Source organism: Pseudomassariella vexata (genome assembly GCF_002105095.1).
Source record: "Pseudomassariella vexata strain CBS 129021 chromosome Unknown BCR38scaffold_9, whole genome shotgun sequence".
Taxonomy (NCBI): Eukaryota; Fungi; Ascomycota; class Sordariomycetes; order Amphisphaeriales; family Pseudomassariaceae; genus Pseudomassariella; species Pseudomassariella vexata.
The window spans coordinates 574145-593177 of NW_024467964.1; the positions used below are offsets into that span (position 1 = coordinate 574145).

The following is a 19033-nucleotide window of genomic DNA, read 5'->3' on the forward strand; positions in this document are numbered from 1 at the left end:
CTTTGGTCTGACTTTCCCAGCGTCACATTCTGAATCCTCTAGTTTGATTCTTCCTCGGTTCCAGAACTCCCGCACCCTTCGGCTTCTGTTTTGTGGTACCCGTCGTAGAACCTTAATCTAGATCGCCAAACAAACGTGTTTCCAGTCTCGATGCAGAAACAGTTCTAGTAGAGAATATGGATTTGGGCGAGGTTGACGTGCTTTCACGTATATTACTTCGGCTTTTACCAGGTGGCTGGTCCGATGGATTGAGCCAGCCTTGACCACATTACTTAGGTAGCAGCCACGATCGATGAATCACATCCCCATCAAAGTGAGATAACCTACTCCATTCACGGTCAAGGGTGTTCTCCGAGCGACCGTTTAGGACCGCTGCTATTAGGTCCTACTCAAAGTCATAAGTGCTGGGAAGCGGCAAACATCGAGGTAATTTGGATGGCTTCAATCAATCAATGTGCTGGGATGGCCTACTAGTCTGGTTGGATGATTGCTACCTTGGTCGGACAGCTCGTGAGGTCATATTATTCTCTGACGCCTGCGGATTCATCTTGACATTTGTGTCTGACCAACGTGACCACTTAACTTCTCCTTTTGATACTTCTTTCGCCAATGAAAACCATAATTCAAATCTGACTCGACTTAGAGGGAAGTGGCAGTGGACATCGGACCGGTACAGGACTTCGCGACCGCCAATGAGCTCTTTTCTCCGGATTTCTAACCCATTCAACCTTCGTCGGGCATCGATCCAGACTCTCCTGGGAATTTCTAAGAACGCGCCTCTCCGACGTAACACAGGCATACGAAGTACAAGTCATCCCGGTACCGCGGGATCCAATTGTCCAACGACGCGGGTGGTCCGTACCCTTGCAACCTCAACTGGCCAGGAACGAAGGAAAATCGATGTTCGACACGACGACAAACAATAGTCCAACCTCCTTACAGTTTGGTGCATCCAAAACGCGGTACCAAAACACAAGGAGCCGACAATCACCAAAGCCGCTCTCTGCGGACCCCAGGCGAACGACGGCATTACGTCAAAAGAAAGGACGCTCCAATGGGTTCGTAAACAATTGTAACTCGATCAACGGCCGCACAGTTCGCCCGGCCATACAGCATCATCCCGTCAACAGTGCTCCCTGCTTCCGCTTAGGCACCATAATCCAGGCCAATCGCCACTGCATCTGCGGCCAACGAACCATCCACTTCCCCACTGCCAGTGCAGAAAGACGCGCCAAACTAGGCGGCCCACCTTGCCAGCGTGCCACTTTGCCAGCTCGTCCACTGGAGCACAGAGGAAAACAGGAGCCCAGGAGCCGGTTGACCTGCGCCTTGCAGGCAGACGACACCACACCCCTCAACGGCCCAAGGAACAGGGCAGGGCGTTCGAAACAGCGAAAAACGGCTAATTATATAGCTGCTAACTACTGGCGTTCAGATCGCCCGACGGTACAAGCAAGGTAAATGACCGGGTCACCCTCAGTCGAATTCACAGCTGCAGGCGGCACAGCTCACCTCCATCACCCTCATCATCATCATCATCATCATCATCAACATCATCATTGCTCGTCGGACTCTGATGGGAATAACGAAGAGCCTGGATTGACAGGTCACCACGACGACCACGACCGTCAACAAAATGCTGATCCGCATCCGCCGCCGACCATCCTAACGTTTTCTGAGATCCCACCCGATCTTGTACAGCTCGGGTCTCTCGAATCCCAGCGACACACACTCCAAAACAACCTGAGCGCACCCGCCAGCAATTCGTCATTGCCACCTGCCTCGCCCAATCCCCATCACCGCCCGCGCAAACCTTCGCCTGGCTTGGCACAGCGTCTCAAAGCGCTCGGTTTCGGTGGAGCAACAAGAGGGCCGTCGCCTCCTCAACCTTCGTCCGCCCCCTACGACCACATCGGCCGGCTGCCCGAAGACCAGCTGCGACTACTCGACCAACAACATCAAGCTAACAGCTCCGCCGGCATCGCAGTTGAACGGCGCGGCCGCCCGTGGAAAGGTGCCAGCGCACCTTTGGGCCAGCTGCTAAGAAGTAAATCAAGTCGCAGCAGCCTGATTCGTCGGAGCGAGCCGGCCGATGACAACGACGACAAACAAGAGCAGTCGTCGACGACGCCCAAGCCACCCCTGCTACCCGAGATCTTGGCTGTGCCGCCTTTGGATATGGACACGAACAAGTACCGGTTGCCCGACCACACCAACGGAAATGGCACCAAGGCTCTGGCAGATACGCGGCGGGGACACCTTGCGAGAGATCTCTTTGTCCAGGAACAAGAGAGCCAGGTGCCTCCGCCACCATTACCGAAAGATACCCCCCCCGGCGGCACTGCTTCCGCCGAATTCAACCCTGGGGCGACATCCTACTTTGACCCGCTAGGCCTCCAGCGGCCAGGCTCCATCTATACCATCTCTCGACTCTCCTTTGCCAATCAGCTCGCCCAGTTGACATCGCTGCAGCTGCCGGATGCCGAGTCGCTGTCCAGTAAAGTCTCGGCGATACCTACAGCACAATCCGCCGCCAAAGCCCTGATCAATGCCGCCGAACAGATACGAATGTGGATTAATAAGGCTTCCGAGGTCATTGGAGGTCTCGACAGCGAGGATGACGTCGAATGGGCTGCCGCCGGTGGAAGAGAAGGCTATGAGGAAGTCGAAAACGCCATCACCAGGTTCGAGGAGCTCATCAACGTATACGTTAGCGCCATCGAAGAGCTGCAGAACCGGAATGATATTGGCTGTGTGTCTGGCGAGGATCTTCAGAGGGCTGTCACACAGATGGAGGCCATCTTGGAAGAATGGGCCAAGATCCGATTTACGTTGAACACCGCCAAGGGTCAAATCGAGACGGCGATGGAATGGGAGGAGTTGTGGAACATGGTCCTGGGCGATATTCAAAACGAGATGGACGAGCTTAGTCGACTAGTCTTTGAGATGGAGGAGCGCCGGCACAAGTCACTCATGGCGGTGGGAAACGGAGACGGAGTGGATATTGGTGATCTGGAGACTATTGTCGAGGAAACGCCGCCCGCTGTAGCCCGAAGCAACCGACTCAGCTTAGCAGCCTTTCCCATGAGTCCTGCTTCTCCTGCCGCGCCTAATTTAAGTCAAGATGACTCGAGTTTGCTTGCCCTGTTTGCGCGGATGCAACCACTTCGGGCTTCACTAGATTTTCTGCCCATGAGACTATCTGTCTTCGAGGCGAGAGCGCAGAAAGCCTTCCCAACCGCATGCGAGGAGCTTGAGGAGAGAAGAGTATCACTGGAGGAAGGCTATAAGAAATTGGAGAAGGACGCGGAATCGTTGCGGAAAGAGTTGGGCGAGGACAAGTGGGTCTTGGTATTTCGCGGGGCGGGACGACAGGCCCAAAAGATGTACGAATCCGTGGAGAGGAGCATAGGGAAGCTGCGGGAGGCAATAGACACGGGGATGCATCTAACCAACCCAGCCGTCGCCAGCAAGAAGATCGAAAGCTACGAGGCAAAGAAGACGCACTACGGACCAGCGATTGAGCGAGTCCTCTCCATAATCGACAGAGGCGTCAAGGAGCGGCTCACTGTCAATGGCGAAATCTTGCGGCTACACGCGGAAATGCGATCCAAATGGGAGGATATCAGGAATCAGATGCGAGAATTGGATGCCACATTAGAGGATGTTCACACAGACAGACGGGGGCAGGCGCTCAGAGACTCGATTTCGAGTCTGCTGTCCAACGACCGGTCTACTGTTGGCAGCGGTGCTGAGACGCCTGGAAGCTCGCCGCCTTCATCAGTCTATATGGCCAGCTTGGGCTTCGATTCAATAACCTCATCGGGAGCTAGGAAGAATAAGAGCCGATCTTCGAGTATGGGCAGCCAGCTTCCAAAACCTGCCTCGACGCGGCGATGCGGACTAGCACCACCACCGCAGATTACGAGGAAACCCTTAGGGTCTCGGTTTTCCACCTTTTCGACTTCATCCAACCGAATCACGCCGCCTCCTCGGAGTGGCTCGTCGACTCCCATGGACAACCAACTTCCGCGCGCCACGTCGAGCATGGCGGACAACAGGCCGCGATGGAATGCTTCAGTGAACACAAAAGACTCGGATTTGGGGCACAATTTCAAGCCTCTCACCCTCACCACGCCCAGTCCCTATGCGAAGAGAAGCCCGACGCCCATCCGCTCCGTCTCGGCGCTTACGCCGACTTCTAGAGATTCTAAGATACCCACCCTACGAAGTCCGCTTGGTCGGGCGGGCTCTGCATCGCCAATGCCCGTGGACACACCTTCTAGAGCCAGCGCATCTCGCATGGCGTTTCGCGATCGCATGGGCATGGGCGCCTCTCCCGCTCCCGCACTCCAAGCGCAGCAATCGCTCCTGAGGCCGCGACTTGCGACGCAGGCTTCCATATCTGCGCTCAGCAATCGGCGATCCTCGCTCCAGTCCCCGAGACCGAACCTTCAGCCAGCTGACAGTAGGCAACGGTCAGCAAGTTCGATGGCTCCGTCCAGACGAATTAGTCAGCTTCCTCAGCCGAAAGCAGGGAAGAAGGAAAACACCACGGGCCGTGCGAGTCCGCAGGCAGTTGCGGGTGCGCGTTTCGCGATGCGTAAAAGTACCTCTACCAGTGGCACTGATAGTAAGCCAAAGGAAAATAAGCAACGGTGGCATTTCTGAAGCATTCCCACCCGCCTTCACGATTCCACAGTGAACACTGGTGGGTTCAGCTGTCGCTCAACACGTTTCCATAATGTGCGCTCGACGAGCCTCGAAGGCGGGCACTGTCCCCTAAGCCGCGACCAGTACCCACCCTCAAATCATTAGTAGTGTTTATGGATAGTTGAACGATATTCGAGACGGATTCGGGGAAGTCATCACAAGCTAGATTATGGGTAGCTCGACTAGTTGCATTGTTCTTTAGACCTAATCGGTCCCTCGCGTTCGCTCTTTTTGGGGCAGGCATACGGAACCCAGGACAAGGCGTTTTGAGGGTAACAGTTTTTTTCTTGGTTCTTTTTAAAGCGGCACATGTCAGCCGGGTGTCTGACATACATTTTGATACCTCTGAGTTGATTTAGTAGCAAGCAGGCAGCTTGCAACGAGGGATGCACATGGGATGTGAAAACGGGTGGGCGGAAGGGCATGAGTGCCTTTAAGGCCTAGAGCAGGCACACAGGTTTGAAGTGGCTGCGCAGCAATTGTATTTAGCGGTTTAGTGTATTGATAGGAGTGAGGTGAGGTCATCGTTCTACCTTCCTTCAGCAGGCGATGGCGACAGTGAGCGACATACCAGGCGAGAGAACCAATACGAAAGCATACATCAGAACTTTCTCACGAAATGTTGTGCTGGTGAAATATACTCCCAATATATCTTCAAAGCTGCTAGTGTCCTGCCACTAGTTGGTGTATCCTTCGGTACCGTGTCAACTGTCGAGTAACACTGTAGTAATACACTGTTTGCCCCAATGTCAACTGGATCTAGTCCGAGCTCCGCCAGCGTAAGGCAGACCAACCGTGACGAAGCAGGAGCTATTGGAAGCTTCAACAACCATCTCAGCCTTTCTTGCCTGGAACGACGTCTCAACACCCGCCACTTTGTTCCGCAGAGCCCGCTATACTCCAAGAACCACCAAGAACCACAATTCCCGTACTAGACCCGTCGTCTTTCTTCATAGATCATCATGGATCACCGACCGCAACAATGGGGCCGTGTAAGCTCTCGTCGATGTCGCCCAAGCTAAACAACCACATTGGAAAACTGACTTCATCATGACAGCCCAGAGACGACGTCTACGGCGCCTACGATGCTTCATACATGCAGAACAACGGCCCAAACCAACACACGCAGCAGCCCATCGTCACGGGAACGTCCGTAGTAGCCATCAAGTTCAAGGACGGCGTCGTGATTGCGGCCGATAACCTGGGTACGCAGTTCCTCTCTTGCTACACTGCTGCCCTGCTGTTCCCAAGAATTTCAAATTCACTAACCTCATGTGTCAATTTCAGCATCCTACGGCTCCCTCGCCCGCTTCACCAACGTCAAGCGTCTGCGCACCTTCGCCGGCACCTCCGTGGTTGGCTTCGGCGGCGACGTCTCGGACATGCAATACCTCGACCGCCACCTGAACGAGCTCGCCATCGACGAAGCCTACACGTCGGAGGCGGGTCACACGCTTAACGGCCGCAACCTGCACAAGTACCTGTCGAAGTTGCTCTACCACCGGCGCTCCAAGTTCGACCCGCTGTGGAACCACTTGCTGGTCGCCGGTCTTGACGAGGACGACAAGCCGTTCCTCGCTGCTGCCGACCTGCTCGGCACCACCTTCACATCACCTAGTTTGGCTACAGGTTTCGGCTCGGTTCTTGCTCAGCCTATCATGCGCCGGTATGCGCCGGATGAGGAGAGCGCGGCAAAGTTGACTAAGGAGGAGGCGGTGGATATTATCAAGGAGTGTATGAAGGTCCTGTTCTACCGCGATGCGCGTAGTATGGATGAGTACTCGATTGCGGTGGTTACGAAGGAGGGGGTTGAACTCAAAGAGAATGAGAAGCTCGAGAAGCAGAGCTGGGCTTTTGCTGATCGGATCAAGGGGTACGGAACGCAGACTGTGTAGAGGGTCGTGGGTGGAATGCGTTGCTTCTGATGGCTCATGAATCCATAGGGGATCTCAGAGCACCTGACAATGAACACGAGCTTGTAGGAGCGAGTTTGTTCAACTTACTTACTCACACAAGTGGCCGAGCTATCTAGACATGTGAACTTTCATCCTACAAAACCCTCTTGATTGTGGACGAGCAGAGCAGAGTAGACCAAACACAACTTGTAACAATAGAACGAAAAACGTCGCGTTTGATAAGGACTACGGCTTAGGCCGGGACGTGGTTTTCGTCGTGACTCCTATCTCTTCTAGTTGTGCATAATTTGTGTCTCTGCTCCTCATCTCAGTATACCAACATGACAGTCAATGTCTAGATTCAGTTTGGAATACCATCAAACCTCGACCGGCCAATGTTCCTCCAGACATCATCACATACATAGAACCGAAATATTCTAGCCATGCCTTCTCCGTAGGTAAATAACGACTTCACCTCGAACCGAGTTATTCATTCCAGGCAGACCATCAGACCCATACCTAAAGAGTAAGAGCACTGGAGCGGCTCATGTTATAGATGGCCGAGCGAAGTATGCATTTCCAGGGGGTACGAAGGTAAGGCCAGGACTATATGATTACTTCGTGATTATGACAAACGAGGCAGAAACAGAGCCGGGACATGTTTACTGTGCCCTACAAACGTCGTCGGTCCTTGTACAAGACGGTAAGGGGAGGGATGGTTAGTGGGGTGGTGACCAGTTTTATTCATCGTTCCACACCAATCCATATTTTCGTAGTGCCATGCTCTGCATGAAGGGTTGCTGATCGAGGTAGCTAGACGCCGGATATTTCCATTCTACGTGTCAGCCCATTCCTGGATGACTGTCATGGTATTACCAAAGCCAAGACCGCAATATAACACCTCTTCAAGCATTACCAAAGATCAAGGGGAGATAGCTGCGTCCGCCAGTGGGTATCATCCTTTTTTGCCGACTGTAAATCGTACACGTACATGTCTATCCATCTCGCCTCACAACTCGTGTAAGAGCCCCCGATGTCCAAGTGGAGAACCGCAACACCTCAGAACTCCACATACTTGCTCGTTTGACGGAAATTGCCACCAGCTCAGCTTTCAAATCTCGTCTTCCTCTTCCCTGGACCTGCTGCTGCTGTCGGTGTCCCGCAAACAGAGACTGGCTTGGATACGCCGGGCGTATTATCCCGACTGCCCTCAGAAGCCGGCACGAACTCCACCGGCGCCCCCTGCACCCGCACTCTAGCCTTCCCAATCTCCGTCTGGCTCAGCCTCAGCTGCTCTTTATACGCATGCCTCGCGAAACCAACAGCCGGATCCCACAAGTCCGTGCCCAGCGTCGTCCTGTACTGATCCCTCGGGTCCAGCTCGACGAACTCCATAAGCTTGTCCATCAGCCCCGGGTTCTTCAGCGCCGAGGATTGCGCAATCTTGGAGTTGAAGTGCACGCCTTTCTTCTTCAGCTCCAGAAACTGCTCGAACTTCTTGTTCGTGCCTGGGATGGGAGAACCAGGGGGAGATGGCGGGATGTCCATGTTGGGTAGCTGTGGGAGGGTGAGATCACGCAGTAGAGCCCGGTTTGCTGTGTAGGGTGAGCCGAGAGAAGGGATGGGGAGGTCGTCTTCCATTGGTGCATCCTCTAGGGGTGGGAAGGTGGGATTGCTGGCATTTTGTGGTGGCAACATCGGTCCAATGACTTCTGCTTTCTCAGGCTGCTGCTGAGGAAGAGAAGCCCTTTTCTCTGAGCTGATACCTGCATGTGATGAGATGAAGTCCGTCAAATAGGTTCGGGGGAGAACTGACTTTGATATCCAATTGCCTCAACCGTAACTTCCTGATTCTTTGGGACAGACTGGTCTCTTCAAATCAGTGCCGCCCGCTGTCCGTCTGTTTCGGGTATACCTTGTAGGTAATGTAAGGAAAGCTTCATACCTTTACGTCCGCCACGGGCTGCTGTGCAACTTCCTCCTCGTCACTGCTCTCGTAACCAACCAGAGCCATTTGGGAGAGCACTGTGAACAGATCAAGATTTTCACATGAATCTGAGAAATTGAGCAGATGAAAACACGACAGTAGAATTCTTGTAATATGTCTTGATGGATTTAACAAGTTAGAAACCTCGAAGTTCATTTCATACTGATGCTTGTTGTGAGCTTAATGAGGGCAGGTGCTGAAGTCGGTACAGTGAGGGCACTAGTAGGAATTCGTACAAGGGTGTGGTCCCTGCACGCAAGGCCAGCGCAGGCAACGGGTGAGCTTCATCATCAGCAGCCTCACGTCTGAACAAGCACTGGTATCAACAACGTACAGCGACCTTTGGGACAATCCAACCACAATTCCCATCAACAACCAGACGTATTTTTCTCTCCGAGACATAGAATTTGTTATCGCGATTCGACTTCGGATACGCGCCCCACCTTCTCCCTTCACCTTCCACCCTCACACACATCATGGCGTCGGATCAAGAGCGGGACCACGCGCTCCAAGCCCTCCGGACCAAGCTCATCGAGTCGCGAGAATGGGAGGCGAAGCTGAAGGCACTGCGCTTAGAGATTAAGGGATTGGCGAAGGACTTTGACCAGACCGAGGATAACATCAAGGCGCTGCAAAGCGTCGGCCAAATAATAGGCGAGGTGCTCAAGCAGTTGGATGATGAGAGATGTGAGTCTGGCGCCAAATTTCAACATGATAACAACTCTTGGCTTACTCTTCCCCTCTACAGTTATCGTCAAGGCCTCTTCAGGTCCCCGATATGTCGTTGGATGCAGATCGAAGGTCGACAAGGCGAAACTGAAGCAGGGTACGCGAGTGGCATTAGATATGACCACACTCACCATCATGCGAATGCTGCCGCGAGAAGTCGATCCCCTCGTCTACAACATGTCGCTGGAAGACCCGGGACAAGTCAGCTTTGCGGGTATTGGCGGTCTGAATGACCAGATCCGTGAACTGCGTGAGGTCATCGAGCTGCCCTTGAAGAACCCCGAGCTGTTCTTGAGAGTAGGCATCAAGCCGCCAAAGGGTGTCTTGCTGTATGGACCGCCGGGAACGGGGAAGACGCTTCTTGCGCGTGCCGTTGCCAGCAGCCTGGAGACGAACTTCTTGAAAGGTATGGACACCTGCAATGGGCACTACGACGAGTGTGCGTCGCTAACTAAATTTAAACTACAGTTGTTTCCTCGGCAATTGTGGACAAGTACATCGGCGAATCTGCCAGACTGATCCGCGAGATGTTTGGCTACGCGAAAGAACACGAACCCTGCATTATTTTCATGGACGAGATCGATGCCATCGGCGGACGACGATTCTCCGAGGGAACTAGCGCCGATCGAGAGATTCAGCGGACACTTATGGAGTTGTTGAATCAACTGGACGGTTTTGACTACCTGGGCAAGACGAAGATCATCATGGCAACCAACAGACCCGACACCCTCGACCCGGCTCTGCTGCGTGCCGGACGATTGGACCGTAAGCTGGAGATTCCGTTACCGAATGAGGTGGGCAGACTAGAAATTCTGAAGATCCACGCGTCCGGAGTCGTTACCGATGGCGATATCGACTTTGAGAGCGTGGTCAAAATGAGCGATGGGTTGAACGGTGCCGATCTGCGAAACGTCGTTACAGAAGCGTAAGTGCTGCGCTAACGCCGCAAATGATCACTTGTTGTTTGATACTAATTACATTTGCCACGCAGAGGATTGTTTGCCATCAAGGATTACCGCGACGCCATCAGTCAAGATGATTTCAACAAGGCCGTCCGGAAGCTGGCCGAGTCGAAGAAGTTGGAGGGCAAACTTGAATACCAGAAGTTGTAATCAACTCAAAGTTGGCTTGGTGACGGTTCTAGGGGGGTTCTAGCGTGAAATGGCATTAGACAATGAGGCATAGAGCTGGGTGAGAAGATATCACCAAACCGATCACCAAACCTCGGATGTAATTCTATATGTAAACCTAAGAGGCACCAATGAAGCTTCAGCCTTGCCCACATTGCTTTCCAATATTCGCAATAGCCAACGCAACAGCTGCTTCTACCCCTGGAAGAGGCCAGCTGCGATTTTGCCTCTGCGTGGCTGCCTCGTCGCCGTATCGGCTAGTAAGTCGGTTTGCTTGACGGGTTGACCTCAGCCGACAGATGGTATCCACGACTGAACCTACCAGCATTAATATCCAGTAGTCTCACGTTGGTATGTAGCACCCGGGAGCGGTAAGGCTGGCTAGGCAATTATTTCTACACTATGGATTAAAGTAGAAAGCCACCGTCGTTCCTATCAGCCTGATACCTCGGACTTAGCCGCACGAAGAGCACACGCAGCAGCTCAGCTTTCAAGACGTACTTCATGTGATGAGAAATGCGTACAGGTGAAATATACGCAGCTTCGATTCGACTAGCAGGGATTATGTCACCCACAATAAAAATGGCGTTGCTGTTTCCGGAACTTGAAGTTGAGGCCACCGGCAAAATGCTGTTCGTGATGGAAGATTGAATGGGCGACATTGCAAGTATGATCCCTGCTCGTCTGACATCAGAGAAGATACCGTATTGTATGTAGTAAACGTATGCAGGGTGCTATGCTATGCTGGCTATTCTTAGCAATGTAGATCAATGGCCGGCTCAACCTTGCCCCTTTAATTGAGGCTGTACATGGGACTTGAACCCCACTCTTGGGGAGGGTGCTAGAGCAAGGCACGAACTCAACACGACCTTTTGCACTGATGTCAATACGGTGTCGCATGAATTGGGGGAGGGGATGCAACCGCAATGACGATCAGGAATTTCTTGTTGCAACAGTTTGTGTCACTGCAGCAAAAAAAAGAAGCAGGGCTTGTATGACGGACTGGACGCCACGGCCATGTCGTGATGAGGAGAAGCGACTTGAAGGCCTTAATTCAACGCCGGTAGACCAAAGGAAAGGGAGATCTGTGCCCACACGCAAACAAGATGGCGCTTGTGATCGGCAAACCCCTTGTGATGGTGACTAACGCCAAACGGCTCTGGAGCCATTGATGTAAGTTTGACCAGCAACTTGACGCTGTCCCGTGATAGGACTGAGGCCTAGGATAGCCTATTCCCCAAAATCTGACAACGGGCTGGCCAGTCTTGTCAGCTCAGCATTCATTCTTTCGGAAGGATCAATCCTTCCGAGGAAAGCAATGGGAATTGAGATCCGACTTAAGGAATTTGACAGGCGGCCGTTGAGAGTTGATTGACCGGCTTGGGCGTTGTTGTTAGGTCGCCTTTGTTCTTCAGATGATGGACGGAAGGGGCGATCCACAATATCTGATGCCATGCATCTGGCTTCTAGAGCTCGGCAGCGCTACGAGCCCGCAAGCAACAGCCCAGCAACCCCAGTTCATCAATTCTGTTTCAGCAAGCCGGGAAAAAAGTACACCAATGCAAGCAAGCCATAAACCCCGTGTAGTCACCAATGGGACGTCTAGCGCTAGTTGGCCGTGGCACCCAACTTTTGCGGGATGCACTTTGAGCTGAAAGAAAGGGTAAACCTTCCAAACCTGGAGGCGGTTTGGGATGTATTGCAAAGCGCCGATCAAATGCACTGCTGGCAACGCAAGATACTCAAGACAGAAGCAGCATAGAAATGAGAAATGGAGGAATTGGCCATGGAAAGTTGAGGAATATGGCGAGATCGTACAAAGTACCCTTACGAGCAAGACAATTAGACTGTGGATAACATTGATAACCTGCCAACAAACCACCACAACTTCAAAGAAGTAATCCCGATGATGGGCGTAACTGGAGGCCAGGAGCTTGTCATGCCAAAAGAAAGACTTCACGAAGGACACCAACGGCTTGGCCAGCCAAGACACGAGCGACAAGACGCAAAGACGAAATGACGAAAAGACGAAGAGCCAGCCAAGTGGGCAAGTACCATAGTGCAGGTGCAGGGGGGTACAAAGCCTCACTGGTCTCGTTACGGTCAAAAGAAACACGCTCCCCGCCATACATGCCAGGTTCTCTAGCTGGATCTGAAAGCCATTTAAAAGCCATAAGCCCGTCGCTCCCTCATCTGGGAAACTCAGTTCTCATCTCTCTCTCCGTCCCGGCTTTTCGTTTCTCTTGATACCCTGCTTTTGCTAGCAAGCGAATTGGAAAGAGAGTTGCATTGCCTGTCGTACTCGAGAGTTACGTACGCATTGAACCCCAGCACAACAAACGCAACCATGTGGTACGTCAGAGAACTGCCCCTCCACCGCCATTGTTTTGGGGGCCAGCAAGACAATGCGTTCGCAACAAATCCCTGAACCTCTGGCGGTGACAGCAGGACAAAGAAGCCCCGAAGACGACACAATTGGGATCTCACGATACTGACTTGATTGTTTCTTGCAGTGGCATTTTCGGATACATCAACTACCTGGTGGAGAAGGACCGCAGATACATTCTCGACACGCTCGTAAATGGTGAGTAGGAAACCGTTGCCCACTCTATACGATTTCAAAACCATCAGAAGTTGGGCGGCCGAGCAAGCAGCATTGAACTATCCTTCCATGGGATGGAATTGAACCAGAAGCTGACTCGTCCGATGTTTGGCAGGCCTCTCCCGCCTCGAGTACCGCGGATACGACTCGGCCGGTCTAGCTGTCGATGGCGACAAAAAGAACACGGTCTTCGCCTTCAAGGAGGTGGGCAAGGTGGCTAAGCTCAAGGGTCTCATCGAGGAGTCCAAGCCAGATTTCTCAAAAGTCTTCGACTCACATGCCGGTATTGCCCATACGCGCTGGGCCACACACGGCCCGCCCTCGCGGCTGAACTGCCATCCCCACCGGTAAATGCTACCCCTTCGTGCTGTACACGCAGCGCTTATGAGGCCTCTTTGATCTAATCATACATTGCGATCCAGTTCGGACCCCAACTGGGAGTTCTCCGTCGTCCACAACGGCATCATCACCAACTACAAGGAGCTGAAGACGCTGCTCACAGCCAAGGGCTTCAAGTTCGAGACCGAGACCGACACCGAATGCATCGCGAAGCTTGCCAAGTACCTCTACGACCAATACCCTAGCATTGGCTTCGTCGACCTCGCCAAGGCCGTCATCAACGAGCTCGAGGGTGCCTACGGTCTGCTCATCAAGTCGATTCACTACCCCCATGAGGTCGTCGCTGCTCGCAAGGGTTCGCCCCTTGTCATTGGTGTCAAGACGCAGAGACGCATGAAGGTAGACTTTGTCGATGTTGAATACTCCGAAGAGAACGGTGCCCTGCCTGCTGAGACCGCGGCCCAGAATGCCGCCCTGAAGAAGGACTCGGGCGGCCTGTTGGCCCCCAACAATACCCTCCTTGGTGCTCCCGACAAATCGCTCCTCCACCGCTCGCAATCCCGCGCTTTCATGACCGACGATGGCATGCCCATGCCCGCCGAGTTCTTCCTCTCCTCGGACCCCTCGGCGATTGTTGAGCATACCAAGAAGGTTATGTACCTGGAGGACGACGACATTGCCCACATTCACGAAGGCTCCCTCAACATCCATCGCCTCAAGAAAGCCGACGGCAGCTCCAATGTCCGAACCATCCAGACCCTTGAGCTTGAACTCCAGGAGATCATGAAGGGTAAGTTCGACCACTTCATGCAGAAGGAGATTTTCGAACAACCCGAGTCCGTCGTCAACACCATGCGAGGTCGTCTCGACGCTGAGAACCACACCGTCACCCTGGGTGGTCTTCGATCCTACATTGCAACCATCCGCAGATGCCGACGCATCATCTTCATTGCCTGCGGAACTAGTTATCACTCCTGCATGGCTGTTCGTGGTATCTTCGAGGAGCTTGCCGAGATCCCTATTGCTGTTGAGTTGGCCTCGGATTTCCTGGACAGAGAAGCACCTGTTTTCCGCGACGACACGTGTGTCTTCGTTTCCCAGTCTGGTGAGACAGCCGACTCCCTCATGGCACTGCGATACTGCTTGGAGCGTGGTGCTTTGACCGTTGGCATTGTCAACGTCGTCGGTTCTTCCATCTCTTTGCTTACCCACTGCGGCGTCCACGTCAACGCCGGCCCCGAAATCGGTGTCGCCTCCACCAAGGCCTATACCTCCCAGTTCATTGCCATGGTCATGTTCGCTTTGTCGCTTAGTGAAGACCGAGCGTCCAAGGTCCAAAGGCGTCGTGAAATCGTCGAAGGCCTTGCCAACATCTCAGCCCAGATCAAGCAGATTTTGGAGCTTGACCAAACTATCAAGGAGCTGTGCAGGAACACTTTCAAGAACCAGAAGTCTCTCTTGCTTTTGGGTCGTGGCAGCCAGTTCTCTACTGCGCTTGAGGGTGCTCTCAAAATCAAGGAAATATCCTATCTTCATTGCGAGGCTGTCATGTCTGGTGAGCTGAAGCATGGTGTGTTGGCTCTTGTTGATGAGAACTTGCCCATCATCATGATTTTGACCCGTGACAACCTCTTCAAGAAGTCGCTCAACGCCTACCAGCAAGGTACGTACAGCAACATGACTATTTTCCCTATCACCCGTTCGCTTTGCTAACCCACCTACAGTTGCTGCCCGTGGTGGAAAGCCCATCGTCATCTGCAATCCCAGTGACGAGGAGTTTGCAGCCAGCGAGGCCCAGAAGATCGAAGTTCCTAAGACGGTCGATTGTCTGCAAGGTCTCCTGAATGTCATTCCGCTGCAGCTGATCGCCTACTGGCTTGCTGTCATGGAGGGTCTCAACGTTGACTTCCCCCGAAACCTGGCCAAGTCGGTGACGGTTGAATAAAGTGACGTCTTTGTATGAATAGACGATGGTCTCGCAACATGAATAAATGGAGTTGGACTGAAAAGGGTATAACGGCCGGCTGATTGGGATTGGGAAGCGCATGCCTGGCCCCATCACCACATATATTCCAGTGTCTCGTGTAATTGGTACGGGAAATGGTGATGATGGATTGGTCAGCAAAGAAGTCATTTTCTGGCGTGGTGTACGCATGTCAGGTAGAGTACGCTGCTTCACCGTTGATCTTTGAGCGGCGTGGACTTTTTGTAATTCCATGACTTAGGGGAGTAAAATCCACATTTTCCTGCTAACTAGGTCGGTCACACACACGATTGGTACATGGTCTCATAGGAAATCTATGCGCATTTGACATATAATATAGCTTGTCGCTGTAGTGCTTGTCTGGATTTGTGATGTAAAATGGCAAGGGCCAGGTCTTTTCTTTCATATTTAGACGATGCGTGATTTAATATGCTTACACCTACTCGGCATTTGCCCCGTGACGATGGAGGGTTGTGATAGACTCTCCAGTTCGAGTATGCTAGTCCCATTCGAACAACGCCGAGCTTTCGTCTTCAACCTTATTTGGCGGGTTGCCAAGCGATTATTACCAAGATGTTTAATTGCCTGGCTACGCACGTTCAGTGTAGATAGACGTCAGTGACCAGGCTCCAGAAATATGATATAAGTAGAGTTTCCTTTTTCGGGGGTTTCCATGGAGGAAAGGTCATAGACTCTTACTTGCGGGCCCCTAAGAAAACATAGACACGATGAGGGAGGTTGATAGATCATTATGAGAGTCGGACGACGGTATCCCGTAGTGTTCTGAGTCCATTCACCTATTTGCGTGAAGTATACGGCATTGTTGGCAAGTATGATGTTCGCTTTTTTCTTTATGCGTGGGCTAGCCCCTCATGTTTGCGATTGTTCTATTCACCTTGTCCTTATCGTGCAAGGTGGTAAACACTACCAGTTCCGGGGAATCCGTTTTCTGTTTAATCAAGCACTTGAGGGATTCAACCCTCAGATGATGACTCTGTACAGATCCTGTATTGGTTACGATGCTCGATGCGCAGTGTGATGTGTGTATTGACTGCTCGGAGTCCTCTGTAAGAAGTTACATCTAAGGTAGGTAGGCAGGTGCCGACCTTTTTATCTACACAAGCGATTTCACTGCCTTAGGCACCACCTCAGGCACACATATGGCGCTCAATCCCACAGCACTCACTCAATGACTGGCCTTGGTCAAGAATGACTCAGGGGTTTATATGCGACTAGTCGCTGTAAGATCAGGAGAGGGTTATCACAAACTGCTGGCATCGGTTTGAACAGTTAATATAGAGGCAGGAGCAAGACTGCCTTTAAAAGAGTGTAATGCAACCGACTTGCGAATTTGAAGACCCCCTTCGAGTCTAACGCTGCTTATCACTTAAGCACATCGCCCATAGTGTGAGAGTTTCTGGAAAAGGGAGCGTTCAATTTCGTTTCTTTACTTGTGACAGCATGAAACCACCACTTAGGCTATTCGAACATTACATCGGAGCCCAAGGTTCGAGAATTGTCAATATATCGTTTGTCTTTGATGGCGAGAAAACCAGGGTTCCTCAAGTAGTAGCCTTGGCATTTCATTGTCACTGAGCATTTACAAGAGAGTCTGAGCTCCCTCTTTCGAGTATACCCTCTTTTCGACCCCAATATCCTCATTCCTAACCTCGTTAGTACCCCCATGCTTGTGTTCTCAGGGAAGCAAACATACCAAACCTCCGGCTTCTCCGCGATGAATTTCTCCATCAATTCGCGACACTCAGTATCGTCCGCGATGAGCACCTCGACTCCCCGCTGCTTAAGATACGCCTCGCCGCCGAGGAACGTTTTGTTCTCCCCGATGACAACACGCGAGATACCGTAGAGGAGACACGCTCCGGTACCTGGACTTGTTAGCCATGAAGGAGCTGGTAAAGGGAGATTTATGACAGACTTACACATATCACAAGGAGACAGAGTGGTGTACATAGTACTCCCTTTATAAGAAGTCGCCGGCAGACGGCCTGCGTTCTGAAGGGTGGATGTCTCGCCCTGGATGACGAACATCCGCTTAGCAAACAGCTCACTCTGCATGTATTGATACGATTTGACGCTTACATGAAGTATAGGATTTCCATTCTGGATTCGCATGTTATGTCCTCGACCGAGCACCGTTCCGTCACTGGCGATCAGGGCGGCCCCGATCTTGGTGGCGAGTTAGCAGCGTATCTCTCGCATTTCAGATTGATCGAGTGGCTAACAGGAATTCCTCCCTCCTGATAGGAGAGCTTTGCCTCCTCAAAAGCTATAGCGAGACCCTTGGAATCGTTCATTTTTTTCTTGGTTCCGGAGTTTATCTCCAAATATCTGTAGCTGTAGTGTTCGCAATGTCAAACAGTGCTCAATTTTATCAGATGGCGGCCGATTCCGGCTCCACCGAGTTATCTCTTGCACCATAACAGCGATAATTGACAATCCAACCAGCCTTTCAACATCTTGCAACTACTTTGCTTGGTTTATTAGGTTGATTAGCCATACCCAAGCTCTTGCGACAACTTGACTTCACGGATACATCGGTCGGGGACCCCGCCGCTCCATGCCATTACACTACCAGACTATCTGTAGTGAAGCATTCCACCTCCTCTTGGTAACATCCGTAGTGCGATCCACATGCACTGTACCTCAGTGCGGCTATGTAGCCATGAGTTTGGCTTTTCGAATCCACTGCTCGCCTAAGGGCCTAGAATAACAGTCATGATGTTCCAATTTGTGGATAACAGCAATTTCACTCTGCAATTGTGTACTACCATCCCGGTTTGATATTATCCCAATTCCCAGTAATACCTAGATTCCATCGACTCAATTTCGACGTCTCTTGTTACGGTTACTCCTGAGTGGCGATTCTAGCGTCGCGGTGCTTATGTTGAAAAGAAAACACATCCTCAGACACATTATGGCCAGATCAATATGTCGGTATAGCGAATCAAGGAATGCTTGATACTCAATTCGTGCGAAGGAGGGTGGCAAAAGGACAAGGCAAACCCGAAGCGCGAAGATAAGAGCCATCGGGCAACGCGACTTCCCGCATCCGAGGGACGCGAAAGCACGTGTCTGGGACCCCGCGATCTGGTAAGATGAAGTGCTTGCATGATGGGTGATGGGTCGTGCACAATTTTCTCGGTAAACACCAGCCAAATTCCCGAGCCAATGCCCATGCGGCCCACCGCTTGGTCAACGTCAGGCAGTAGGCTATTCGGTCAAACTCGGGAATTCTCTCAGTTGTCGGCTTGGGCAAATACAGCTTCACCTTGTAATTTATAGACGTGTGTCCATGTTCCATCTAGAGGAACTACAGACGCTCGGAGTCGCTGTCGTGAAGAACAAATGTGTGCGCAGCCTGATCCAATGCTATTTGGTCAGTGGGGGAACAGCTGGACGAACAAGGTTGAAGTTGTCAGCCACCCAACGTAATTTCAATACGCACCAAGCGCTCCAAAAGGGCTACCGGCGACTCAAGATGAATATAGGAGACCGCTTGTTTTCCAGAGCCTGGGATACTGGACTACGTAGACAAAAGCTCGAAGTCCATGTGAGCACGATTGGAATAACGTTAATCAATGTTTCGGACTTAGCGCTGTGCGTGCACAGTTCTCTTGGAGCAACTTTCCTCGG

The 19033-nt window shown here is 52.1% G+C and overlaps 7 protein-coding genes across 7 annotated transcripts; 4 read left to right on the top strand and 3 right to left on the bottom strand.

Moving 5' to 3' along the window:
• Positions 1–1752: 1752 nt before the first annotated feature.
• On the top strand, positions 1753–4662 carry BCR38DRAFT_303681 (cortical protein KAR9-domain-containing protein; the record flags this gene model as incomplete). The annotated part of the gene is made up of 1 exon (XM_040854586.1): positions 1753–4662. A coding segment is annotated over one exon (2910 nt), but the record flags the coding sequence as incomplete, so codon positions are not given.
• Positions 4663–5675: 1013 nt separating this feature from the next.
• On the top strand, positions 5676–6608 carry BCR38DRAFT_410641 (20S proteasome subunit; the record flags this gene model as incomplete). Its single annotated transcript, XM_040858487.1, has 3 exons — positions 5676–5705; positions 5771–5918; positions 6001–6608. The coding sequence occupies 3 exons, from the start codon at positions 5676–5678 to the stop codon at positions 6606–6608; spliced, it is 786 nt and encodes a 261-aa protein (XP_040714037.1).
• Positions 6609–7231: 623 nt separating this feature from the next.
• BCR38DRAFT_437811 (HCNGP-like protein-domain-containing protein) lies at positions 7232–8857 on the bottom strand. The gene is made up of 3 exons (XM_040860544.1): positions 8554–8857; positions 8425–8473; positions 7232–8374 (listed from the first exon to the last, which is right to left on the bottom strand). Exons 1-3 carry the CDS (start codon positions 8749–8751, stop codon positions 7713–7715), a joined length of 909 nt encoding a protein of 302 aa, XP_040714038.1. The 5' UTR covers positions 8752–8857; the 3' UTR covers positions 7232–7712.
• A 214-nt stretch (positions 8858–9071) lies between these two features.
• Positions 9072–10436, top strand: BCR38DRAFT_458782 (26S protease subunit rpt4; the record flags this gene model as incomplete). Its single annotated transcript, XM_040862210.1, has 4 exons — positions 9072–9282; positions 9344–9730; positions 9793–10249; positions 10316–10436. The coding sequence occupies 4 exons, from the start codon at positions 9072–9074 to the stop codon at positions 10434–10436; spliced, it is 1176 nt and encodes a 391-aa protein (XP_040714039.1).
• Positions 10437–11733: 1297 nt separating this feature from the next.
• BCR38DRAFT_235036 (uncharacterized protein) lies at positions 11734–12848 on the bottom strand. The gene has a single exon (XM_040854348.1). The coding sequence runs from the start codon at positions 12580–12582 to the stop codon at positions 11866–11868; it is 717 nt and encodes a 238-aa protein (XP_040714040.1). The 5' UTR covers positions 12583–12848; the 3' UTR covers positions 11734–11865.
• BCR38DRAFT_234926 (uncharacterized protein) lies at positions 12693–15517 on the top strand. Its single transcript, XM_040854347.1, has 5 exons — positions 12693–12806; positions 12968–13038; positions 13172–13403; positions 13479–15058; positions 15120–15517. Exons 1-5 carry the CDS (start codon positions 12802–12804, stop codon positions 15338–15340), a joined length of 2109 nt encoding a protein of 702 aa, XP_040714041.1. The 5' UTR covers positions 12693–12801; the 3' UTR covers positions 15341–15517.
• A 1146-nt stretch (positions 15518–16663) lies between these two features.
• BCR38DRAFT_394941 (putative cytosine deaminase) lies at positions 16664–17751 on the bottom strand. Its single transcript, XM_040857624.1, has 5 exons — positions 17623–17751; positions 17480–17566; positions 17320–17413; positions 17094–17265; positions 16664–17043 (listed from the first exon to the last, which is right to left on the bottom strand). The coding sequence occupies exons 1-5, from the start codon at positions 17692–17694 to the stop codon at positions 16980–16982; spliced, it is 489 nt and encodes a 162-aa protein (XP_040714042.1). The 5' UTR covers positions 17695–17751; the 3' UTR covers positions 16664–16979.
• Between the last annotated feature and the right edge of the window lie 1282 nt (positions 17752–19033).